The sequence below is a fragment of the Aquarana catesbeiana genome, linkage group LG11 (assembly GCF_042186555.1).
Source record: "Aquarana catesbeiana isolate 2022-GZ linkage group LG11, ASM4218655v1, whole genome shotgun sequence".
NCBI lineage: Eukaryota > Metazoa > Chordata > Amphibia > Anura > Ranidae > Aquarana > Aquarana catesbeiana.
Window position 1 is genome coordinate 274950248 of NC_133334.1, and position 12115 is coordinate 274962362.

The 12115-nt window shown below is 43.2% G+C and overlaps 1 protein-coding gene across 1 annotated transcript in view; it reads right to left on the minus strand.

The window, feature by feature from the left end:
- LOC141111765 (uncharacterized) overlaps positions 1-12115 on the minus strand; it is a 35102-nt gene that overhangs the window by 15375 nt on the left and 7612 nt on the right. Inside the window, exons 2-3 of the mRNA XM_073603905.1 lie at positions 4591-4707; positions 1408-1472 (exon numbers count right to left, since the gene is read on the minus strand). Of these exons, the coding sequence (XP_073460006.1) occupies positions 1408-1472; positions 4591-4707 (182 nt within the window). The remainder of the gene's footprint in view (positions 1-1407; positions 1473-4590; positions 4708-12115) is intronic.

The window sequence follows — 12115 nt, forward strand, 5'->3', positions numbered from 1 at the left end:
GCACAAGGTTTTTTACCGTCATGTCCAACCATGACACTACCTGCCTGGAGTTTGCATGTTCTCCCTGTGTGGGTTTCCTCCAGGTACTCCGGTTTCCTCTCACACTCCAAAGACATGCTGGGAGGTTAATTGGCTTCCGTTCCAAAATTGGCCCTAGTATGTGAATGTGAGTTAGGGATCTTAGATTGTAGGGACCGATGTGAATGTACAATGTATGTGTGGAGCGCTGTGTAAATTGATGCCGCTATATGGGAATAGGGATAATTGTAGACACGCACCCACACTCACTCAGGTTGAACTGGATGGACTGTAACTATGCATTCTATGTGAAGCCCCCCCCCCCCCCAATACTTACCTGAGCCCCTCTCGATCCAGCGATGTCCGTGAGAGCCTTGACTCTCCGGGGACTCGCACCCTTGATCAGCTTTTGGCAGCAGCGGGAGCCAACGGCTGTCAATAATAGCCAGTGAGCCAATCAGGGGACGGAGGGTGCAGGGCTGAGCCGCGGCTCTGTGTGTGAATGGACACACAGAGAGATACGTGGCTCAGGAGCGTGCCTGCTTGGGTGCCCCCACAGCAAGCTGCTTGCTGTGGGGGCATCCAGCAGGATCAAGGGGCCAGGAGCGCCAGTGGGGGACCTGAGAAGAGGCGGATCCGGGCTGCTCTGTGCAAAACCATTACACAGAGCAGGTAAGTTTAACATGTTTTTTTTTTTTTTTTAAACAAAGGTTTAGTATTGCTTTAATTGCAGAAGGTTAGGTATAATCAAAATTCAATATGGAAAGAAATACTGTATGTAATCTTACATTTGGACCATAGATACACTTTAACTTGACATTGAACATGCAAACTCCAGTTTTGGGTATAGATGACCTTTAGGCCGGGTTCACACATGTGCGGTGCGAATTCCAGCTCCGGTTTCTCTGTGAAGAGAAAAAACAGCTGTTCGGCGGTTCCCCGTTGTAGCTGCAGATCAGTGAGCAGGGAGAGGGGGGAGAGGGGGGAGAGGGGGGAGGTGTAGTGAGGGGAAGGAGAGAATTTGTGTTCAGAACGGAATGCATCTGCGAATCAGATGCGTTCCCATAGAAGATAATGTGCTTGTAATTCGCACCGCAATGCCCAGAAAACGCACACGTTTTTTGGGCAATGCGCAGTGGGAATGCAGCGCACATATGTGAACAAGATGCATTTAAATGAATTTATTTTAAAATGTCCTGCGAATTGGATGAGGTGTAAGCCGCATCTAATTTGCATAGGTGTGAACGGGGCCTAAAACTGCGAACTGATGAGTTTCTGTGGACAACATTCTTGTTCCAGAAAGGAGCCCAGCATTGTTTCAAACACCCCTCATCACTATATGTTGTAATATAAATGATAGTATATGATGCCCTATATTGTATGTCTTACCTGTACATGGTTTTCCATAGGTGTGGCGGATCTGTTACTCCTCTCAGTGCTACAGCTTTGTCCGTCTGCAAAGAAACAATGCTGACAGTTACCATTCTTAAACCTCGTACACACGATCGGACTTCAAACAAACCTTTCCGTGGATTTCTGTCCAAAGGGCGTTGGCTGTGAACTTGGTTTGCATACACACGGCAGGACTTTTTCAGCCAAATTACCGCCACCCTTTGGACAACTACAACTTCTGTATTGTTGTCTGATCTTTTGCATTGGTTCTGAGCATGCGTGTTTGTACTTTGGACTAAAGTCCGATGGATTTGTGTACACCCGATCGGACTAGCCGACGTAGGACTTTTGTTGCAGGAAAGTTTGTCTGTTCGCACAGCCAACATTTGTCCGATGAAAACCGAAAAAGTTTGTCCGATGGAGCGTACACACGGTCGGATGTTGCCTTGAAACAGGTAATTTGCATGTTTGTTGTCAAAAAGTCAGATCGTGTGTATGGACCTTTAAAGTCAACCTGAACTTAAAAGTGAAGATTTGCTATGTTATTGGAATCCTCGTTAAAAAAAAAAACAGCCTCATTTTAAAAATGGATTAAAGCGGAGTTCCACCCTAAAAAAAAAGTTTTCCTTTAAAAGACTCCTTTTAACCTATAAACAAACATTTGGAGGAAAAAAATTTTTTATATTGACCAGAAACGCCCTGTTGCTATGTAATCCTCGTAATCTGCCACTTCCTGGTCCACGGAGCTCCTCGTGACTTCCTCCCTCGCCTGTGTTCATCATTTCCCAGGAGTCTGTGGGCAGTACTGTGATCAAAAATCGCGCTATTTCCTAAAGGAAATGACGCGATTTAGGGTGGATCACAGCGCTGAGATGTGTTTATCTATGTTGCCATAACAATGGGGACGGGACCTTCCTCCGTCGTCACCCGTTGTTATGGCAACTTTAGAAACAATCGGCGCTACGGCCGCCGGTGAATCGCGCATGCCCGAGATCGAGAGGTGCATGCTGGTTACCCAGCATGCACCTCCCCAAAGCTATTCCAGGAAGCGATCTCGATTGGGCTTCACATGCCTACAATCAGGATGGAAACAGCCACAAACAGAGCCATGAAACATTACAGTAAGAAGTTTATATTTTTGATAAATCGATGGTGTTAATTGTATACTCGTTTTTTAATTTCATTAGTAGTAATGCTAGGATGAAAAAAACTCTGCTTTAAATTCATTATTTTCCTCAAACTTCTACAAACAATACCCCATAATGACAACAGGAAATAGGTTTGTTTGAAATCTTTGCAAACGTATTATATAAAAAAAATATCCCATGTACATAAGCATTCACAGCCATTGCCATGAGACTCAAATTTGAGCTCAGGTACATCCTGTTTCCACTAATTATCCTTGAGATGGTTCTGCAACTTGATTGGTGTCCACCTGTGGTAAATGCAGTTCATTGGACATGATTTGGAAAGGCACACACCTGTCTTTATAAGGTCCCACAGTTACCAGTGCATGTCAGAGCACAAACCAAGCCATGTAGTTTAAGGAGTTGTCTGTAGACCTCCGAGACCGGATTCTATCGAGGCACAGATCTGGGGAAGGGTACAGAAAGATTTCTGCAGCATTGAAGGTCCCAATGAGCACAGTGGCCTCCATCATGCGTAAATGGAAGAAGTTTGGAATCACCAAGACTTTTCCTAGAGCGGGCCGCCCGGCCAAACTGAGCGATCGGGGGAGAAGGGCCTTTGTCAGGGAGGTGACCAAGAACCCGATGGTCACGCCGACAGAGCTGCAGCTCCTCTCTGTGGAGAGAGGAGAACCTTCCAGAAGAACAACCATCTCTGCAGCACTCCACCAGTGAGGCCTGTATGGTAGAGTGACCAGACGGAGACCACTCCTCAGTAAAAGGCACATGACAGCCTGCCTGGAGTTTGCCAAAAGGCACCTGAAGGACTCTCATACCATGAGAAACAAAATTCTCTGGTCTGATGAAACAAAGATTGAACTCTTTGGCTTGAATAGCAAGTGTCATATCTGGAGGAAACCAGGCACCACTCATCACCTGGCCAATACCATCCCTACAGTGAAGCATGGTGGTGGCAGCATCATGCTGTGGGGATGTTTTTCAGCGGCAGGAACTAGGAGACTAGTCAGGATCGAGGGAAAGATGAATGTAGCAATGTACAGAGATATCCTTGAAGAAAATCTGCTCCAGAGCGCTCTGGACCTCAGACTGTGGAGAAGGTTCTACTTCCAACAGGACAACGACCCTAAGCACACAGCCAAGATAACAAAGAAGTGGCTACGGGACAACTCTGTGAATGTCCTTGAGTGGCCGAGCCATGACTTGAACCTGACTGAACATCTCTGGAGAGATCTGAAAATGGCTGTGCACTGCTGATGGAGCTTGAGAAGTCCTGCAAGGAAGAATGGGAGAAACTGCCCAAAAATAGGTGTGCCGAGCTTGTAGCATCATACTCAAAAGGACTTGAGGCTGTAATTGGTGCCAAAGGAGCTTCAACAAAGTATTGAGCAAAAGCTGTGAATACTTATGTACATGGGATTTTTTCATTTTTTATTTTGATTATATTTGCAAAGATTTCAAACAAATTTCTTTCACGTTGTCATTATGGAGTATTGTTTATAAAACTCCTGTTGCTGCCTATGGTCAATGCAGGGCGGGGTCTGTAAAGCTTAGCAACATGGCAGCCTTGTCTATAAATAAAGTATTGATACTTGCTTGAGCTGTGGTATCACCTCGAAGACCGCAATAAGTGCCCTCTCACATTGCTCTACATTGGGGCAATTGCAGCATTATTGAAGACACTGAGTGCTGAGCAACATGGGCCTCATCCTTCATGGAGGATATGCCACTGAACCCAGGGCAACCAATCAGAAATTGTCTTTCTCTTATCTTACTTTGGTAAACTAAACATCGGACTGGCTGCTATGAGACTCATTGAGTAAAAGTAAGTCACACAACAGAATTTAGAGCCTTTGGCCTTGCTTCCTCCATCTCTGATTTTGCTCCATGCACAGAATCCATCCTACTGGGTATCTGCATCTTTCTTCTTGTTTCTGGCCTCTTTATTGTATCACATCCTACATAAAGACGTGTCTTCCAAACAACTACAGGATGTGAAATGGTCAAAACCGGAGATTGTTGACTGTTAGCTTACCTGTCTGGCAGATGAAGCCATTATGTTGTAGGCAGGGTGCCTCCTGTAGAACCCCTGAGTAGGACAGAGTTGGGCATAATCTCTGTACATCTGCATCTCCATGCCACAAAATATCTGCTGTTGGAAAAAAGATATATGATAAAGTTACTGCAACACCATGTTGGAGACACCAATTAACATAAGATAGTTGTTGGCCAATTTGGCCAAAAATAGCTTTGTGTTTTGGGGTAGTTTTCTGTCTTGGTCTCATAGTAAAGCAGGGTGCACAACAGAGATTTTTGCTAATGCAATTGTGCTACTAAAATCTGCTGTGATTAATTTCTAGCAATAGCTACAGGTGGAAGTAGCAGCCATGGACTGCACAAATTGTGCTACAGAAGGTCAGTTCATGCTACTCTTCATTATCCCTTATGAGTATCAACCTGTTCTTTCAAGGAACAGATAAATAAGAGCCGCACTACGATCTACACTCTTTCAAATTTTTTTTTTTTTTTTTCAGTTCAATAATTTTTATTGGGTTTGGTGAACAAAATAAGCACCAGAGTTGCCCACGCAGGGGCTACATACGAAGCATTTAAAGGTAAGAAACACAGAAAGGTGCAAATGGAAAACAAACAAGCAAGGCAATACATTGGGTAAGCCCATATGGGGGACCCCTATGCCTAGTTCCATATAATCAAAAAAATTCTAAAGGTGGGACCCCCTGTGTCAGCGGGGTAACCCCCGTACAAATTAAAAGAAAATATTTAAGAGCGGGATTGGGGGGTAGAGACCCCAGAGGTGAAAGAGAGAAAGTAAGAAGAAGAACAGATGTGAGGAGAAGAGAAAAAAGGAAGAGGGAGTAGGGGGAGAACCATTGCCTTGGGACCGCCAACCGACAATGATAGACGACCACTACTGGCTGGGTTTAGAGAGGGAAAAGCATACTCAATCCAAGGCTCCCAAATGCTGAGAAACTTGGAATGGGAGTCCTTCAGGACTTTTGACATCTGTTCATTAGCCATGATATCCATCAAACGGCCGTTAACGCCCTGAAATGAGACTGTGGGTTTTTTCCAGGCCTGGGCAATAGTTCTCTTGGATGACAGGAATAGGTAAAACATTTTTTTTTTTAAATCTGTAATGCTGCAACCTTAATGTCTCCACCCAGAAACCACCACTTCACTATAAATGGTTTGGTCACAAGGTCCTTGTGACCAAGCCATTTGTGGTGAAATGAGTTATGGAAGGGGTGGTTTCTGGGTGGAGACATTAAACAACTTTATTGTTGATGACTAAACAAAACTATTTGGAGAGTGGAGATCGGAGAGTGGCTCTCATTCATCTGTTCCTTAAAATGGTGAACGAGGACAGGCTTCTTTGTGCCAGGACCCCGTTTGTCTGTGGACAGGCGAGAGGAGCAGGTCTGGAGCGATACTACAGGTTTGGGATGTTTCAACGAATCTGTCTTTTCAGCCCTACATCCAATTACTGTCCAAATCTTGCTGCCTTCACCTCCATAACATTTCCAAAATATGTGCCTTAACCAATGACACCACCAAGCTACTATATGCTCTCCTTGTTATCTCTCTCTTTGACTATTTTAGCTCTCCCTTCTCGGCCTACCTGTACACACATCTCCTCTCCAGTCTACCATGAACGCTGCTGCCAGATTCATCCACATTACAAACTGCTTAATTACCGTCTCCCCTTTCTGCCAATACCTCCACTGGCTTCTGCCTGCCTAAAGAATAAGATTCAAAATACTAACTACAATGTACAAAGATGTCAACAACTCGTCTTTGAGTTATATCACCAACTTCATCTCAAAATATCTCTCAAACCTGGTTCCATTAACTGTCGATATTTGTATTTTGGGATTGGTTAACTCCTTGGCCCCTAAAAGGGCACTGAGGACTCTATTAGGCCTCTTCTTATACTATGCTAGGAAAGCCATAAACCTAAAGTGTAAATCTCCTTTAGCCCCCACGCTTTTTTTTTTTTTGGAAGCACCTAGTTAACTTGGCCATTCCATTACAAATTTAAATATGAGTCTAGTAATTGTCCTAAAAAATTCTCCAGATTTTGGGATATGTGGCTTAATACCACTTCTACTACTGCCTCATTCACTGATGTTGTATGTGAGGCCCCCCTCCAGATTTCTGGAAATCCCTGCAGCATAGTAGTGGGATGTATTTGGATGGGGATGGAGTGAATGTTAATAGCTCAGGAGATGCCTTTGACAAGTAGACACATTTTCTTCATACTTTACTTAGTCAATGTTGTGATAAGAGTGCATTTAGGAGTTAGCTATATTGTTTGTGTATTCTTATTATTTACTTTGTTAGCCAAGGCATATCCAAATTGCTCTGTTTTGTACCTTTTATTGCATAAAAACTGTATAGTAGAGTAGCAAAGTTGCAAAAAAAAGTAACCCAAACTGTCCTCTCCGCTCCTCCCAGGACCTCCTGCTCTCTAGCACCCTCCTCCAATGCTCGCCACCAGGACTTCTCCAGACCCATTCTCTGGCACCTTCTATGTAATCTGTCGACTATCGCCTACTTTAGGCGATCCATGAAAATTCATCTTTTCAGCGAAGCCTACCAAACCTAAACACAACAGCAGAAATTTCCACACAGTTAGAACTTGCCCCCTCCCTTTTAGATTGTAAGCTCCCATGAGCAGGGCCCTCATAACCCACGTGTTCTGAGTTGTATCAGAACTGTACTGTCTTTCTTTAAATAGTAAAGCTCTGAGCAAACTGTCGGCGCTATATACATTCTGTATAATAATTGCTAATGAATAATTATGGGAGATCATAGGCAAATATTGCTCTAGCACGGAGGTGATCTTTTGGGAAAGGAAGAAGATATAGGGGCCAGAGCTGGTCTGGGACAAAAAAAAGTTGAAAAAATGAGGCAGATCATTTTTTTGTATCGGTCCTTAACCAGTTGCCGACGGCTGAACGTCCATGGACCATGGTATATCTGAATGATGCCTGAAGCTACAGGCATCATTCAGATATCGGCATTTTCAGCCGGCGATTTCCTACACCATGGGATCAATCATAGCGGCTAGATTATTCTTACGGGTGCTTCTGCGATCGGTGAGTTGGAGAACGGATCCACCCGCACGATGTCCACCGCTTCCGGCGGCCCAGATGGTCGCCAGAGTCTCTATGATCGTCGGAGGCCGGGCGCGATGTTATGACGTCATGCCTGGCCTCTGCATTCAAAAAAACGGTGCCGCCTCGGCTGGGAAGTCGTGATAGTTGTTTTTTATTTTTTTTATCATTTTAGGCTTCCCAGCCTAGAGGTGAGATGTGGGCTCTTATTGACCCCATATCTCACTGTAAAAAGGTCCTGTCATGCCATATTCCTATTACAGGGGACGTTTACATTCCTTGTAATAGGAATAAAAGTAATCGAAACATTTTTTTTTTTTTTTAAAGTGTCAAATTAGAACATTTTAAGTAAAATTAACCCGTGTGCTCGCACGCAGAAGCGAATGCATACGTAAGTCCCGCCCACATATGAAAACGGTGTTGAAACCACACATGTGAGGTGTCGCCGCGAACGTTAGCGCGAGAGCAATAATTCTAGCCCTAGTCCAACTCTGTAACTCAAAACATGTAACCAGTAAAAAAATTTTAAACCGTCGCCTATGGGGATTTTTGAGTACCGAAGTTTGGCGCCATTCCACGAGCGTGTGAAATTTTGAAGCGTCATGTTAGGTATCTATTCTATTTGCTCGGCGCAACTTCATCTTTCACATTATGCAAAAAAATTGGGCTAACTTTACTGATTTATGTTTTTTTTTAAAGCATGAAACAGTTTTTAAAAAAAAAAAAAAACGCGTTTGAAAAATTGCTGCGCAAATACCGTGCGAGTTGCAATGACCGCCATTGTATTCTCTAGGGTCTCTGCTAAAAAAAAAAAAAACATATATAATGTTTGGGGGTTCTATCTAATTTTCTAGCAAAAAATGATGATTTTTACATGTAGGAGAGAAATGTCAGAATTGGCCTGGTGGGCAAGTGGTCAATTAAGGTAGTATTGTGGTTCAAATGCAATGATTATAGATTAGAGTGAATTTGTCTATAGCCAATCAGTCTTGACCATTAAGGTTGAATAGCGCAGTAGAGCCCATACTGACACACAAACCCTCGCCCATATGGCAAATGCCAGAACTACCACTGCTATAGGTTATGCAAATTGCTTCTATATAATCCAAGCATAAATAAACCTTGTGAGGCTGCCACCTGCTGACAGCAGAAAAGTAGTGCACTTGTGCTAAATCACTGTGACAGGCAAGACAACCTCTTATCCACATGACCGGCAAAATAATAAACAGCAAATCATCTCCATTTATTCACTTCTACTCACTCTCTGTTTTCAAAGCTACAATTATTCTTTCTTGTATTGTATTATTTGTAAACTGGAAGATAAGACCGTTCCTGGTTTTAAAGCAGTTATTACAAGGAAAATATAGAAAACCATGAATAGCAGAGCAATTGAGTGGAGGAATTGACATGATGGGCATTTCCAGTATAATCAACCCTCCCGTTGTTGCTGAAATACAGTGCCTTGAAAAAGTATTCATACCCCTTGAAATTGTTCACATTTTGTCATGTTACAACCAAACACGTAAATGTATTTTATTGGGATTTTATGTGATAGACCAACACAAAGTGTCACATAATTGTGAAGTGAAAGGAAAATGATAAATGGTTTTCAAACTTTTTTACAAATAAATATGTGAAAAGTGTGCGGTACATTTGTATTCAGCCCCCCTTTACTCGGATACCCCTAACTAAAATCTAGTGGAACCAATTGCCTTCAGAAGTCACCTAATTAGTAAATAGAGTCCACCTGTGTGTAATTTAATCTCAGTATAAATACAGCTGTTACGTGAAGCTCTTGGAGGTTTGTTAGAGAATCTTCATGAACAAACAGGCCAAGGAACACACCAGACAGGTCAGGGATAAAGTTGTGGAGAAGTATAAAGCAGGGTTAGGTTATAAAAAATATCCCAAGCTTTGAGCATCTCACGGAGCTCTGTTCAATCCATCATCTGAAAATGGAAAGAGTATGGCACAACTGCAAACCTACCAAGACATGGCCGTCCACCTAAACTGACCGGCCGGGCAAGGAGAGCATTCATCAGAGAAGAGCCAAGAGGTCCATGGTAACTCTGGAGGATCTGCAGAGATCCACAGCTCAGGTGGGAGAATCTGTTCACAGGACAACTATTATGCCCCCGTACACACGATAGGATTTTCCGATGGAAAATGTGTGATAGGACCTCGTTATTGGAAATTCCAACCGTGTGTAGGCTCCGTCGGACAGTTTCCATCGGAATTTCCGTCACGCAAAATTTGAGATCTGGTTCTCAAATTTTCCCACAACAAAATCCGTTGTCGGGAAAATTCCGATTGTGTGTACACAATTCCGAAGCACAAAGTGCCACGCATGCTCGGAATCAAGCAGAAGAGCAGCTATTGAACTTCACTCTTCTTGGCTTGTCGTACGTGTTGTACGTCACCGCGTTTTTGACGCTCCGAATTTCCGACCAACTTTGTGTGACCGTGTGTGTATGCTAGACAAGTTTGAGCCAACATCCGTCTGAAAAAATCCATGTATTTTGTTGTTGGAAAATCCTATCGTGTGTACAGGGCATTAGTCGTGCACTCCACAAATCTGCCCTTTATGGAAGTGTGACAAAAAGAAAGACATTGTTGAGAGAAAGCCATAAGAAGTCCCACTTGCAGTTTGCGAGAAGCCATCTTAGAAGAAAACCTTTTAGAGTCTGCAAAAGACTTGAGACTGGGGCGGAGGTTCACCTTCCAGCAGGACAACGACCCTAAACATACAGCCAGAGCTATAAAGGAATGGTTTCGATCTGTGTTAGAATGGTTCAGTCAAAGTCCAGACTTAAATCCATTGAGAATCTGTGGCAAGACTTGAAAATTGCTGTTCACAGACGCTCTCCATCCAATCTGACAGATCTTGAGCTATTTTGCGGAGAAGAATGGGCAAAAATGTCCCTCTCTAGATGTGCAAAGCTGGTAGAGACATCCCCAAAAAGACTTGCAGCTGTAATTGCAGAGAGAGGGGGTTCTACAAAGTATTGACTCAGGAGGGCGCCATACAAATGCCCCCCCCCCCACACTTTTCACATATTTATTTGTAAAAAATCTTGAAAACCATTTATCATTTTCCTTCCACTTCACAATTATGTGCCACTTTGTGTTGGTCTATCAAATAAAATCCCAATAAAATACATTCATGTTTTTGGTTGTAACGTGACAAAATGTGGGAAATTTCAAGGGGGTATGAATACCTTTTCTAGGCACTGTACAATGCACTATGGATGTAAATGTTAGTTTAATTAAAATCTTGCAAACATACAGCTTGTTTTTAGAAACATATTTAAATATATACAAAAATGAATAAGTACATAAATGAATAAAAACAAACAAGCTTACATTAGCAGATGACAGAAAAGAAAATGACTTTTGCCAAAAATAACTTAAAGGGGTTGTAAAGGTTTTTAAAAAAAAAAAAAAAACATGTCATACTTACCTCCTCTGTGCAGTTGGTTTTGCACAGAGTGGCCCCGATCTTCCTCTTCTGGGGTCCCTCAGTGGTGCTCCTGGCTCCTCCTCTTCTTGAGTGCCCCATCGGAGAAATGCTCTCCTTTGGGACACCTGTGCAGGCGTGCTCCCGTGTCCTGCTTCTGCGTCTATTGACACAAAAAGCAGGACTCGGCCCCGCCCCCTGGCGCCCGCGTCATTGGATTTGATTGACAGCAACGGGAGCTAACAGCTGCGCTGCTATCAATCTATCCAATCAGGACACGAGACACCAAGCGGAGTGTGGTGTCTTGTGTCCTGTGGGAAACACAGGGCTCAGGTAAGTATAATGGGGGCTCGGGGGGGCTGTTGAGTGACAGAAGGTTTTTCACCTTAATGCATAGAATGCATTAAGGTGAAAAACCTTGAGGTTTTACAACCCCTTTATATAGAAGTTAGAACTATATACAAAGAAACATCATTTTATTATCAGTAAACTACTAAATTAAAAAAAAAAAAAAAAAAACACAACCCAAACCTCCACCTAAACACCCCCTCGGGTTAAGAAATGTTTAAACATTGATCCAATGCATGCAGCCTCTTTTCCAAAATCTAATCGTAAGAAAATATTGGGGACGTGAAAGGACAGAAAGAAACAAAGGATAGTCAGGAGATAAGCCAAAAGGTCAGGGCAACAAGCAGATAAGGATAGTCAAAGAACACGCCAAAGGTCGGGATATGAAGCAGACAAGGACAGTCAAGAACAAGCTAAGGTCGGTAAACAGGATCAGACGTAGGACACAGAGCAATGAGCACACAGAAGCCAAAACACACAATATTGATCAGCAGAACTGGCTTGCAGTACACAGGTTAATATAGAGTTCCTTGATAGGGGCTGGGGTGGAGCCATGCTTTGAGGAGCGATTAGGTAAGCAGCCAGGTAAGAGTGGCTGGCCTCTTAATCTGAACACA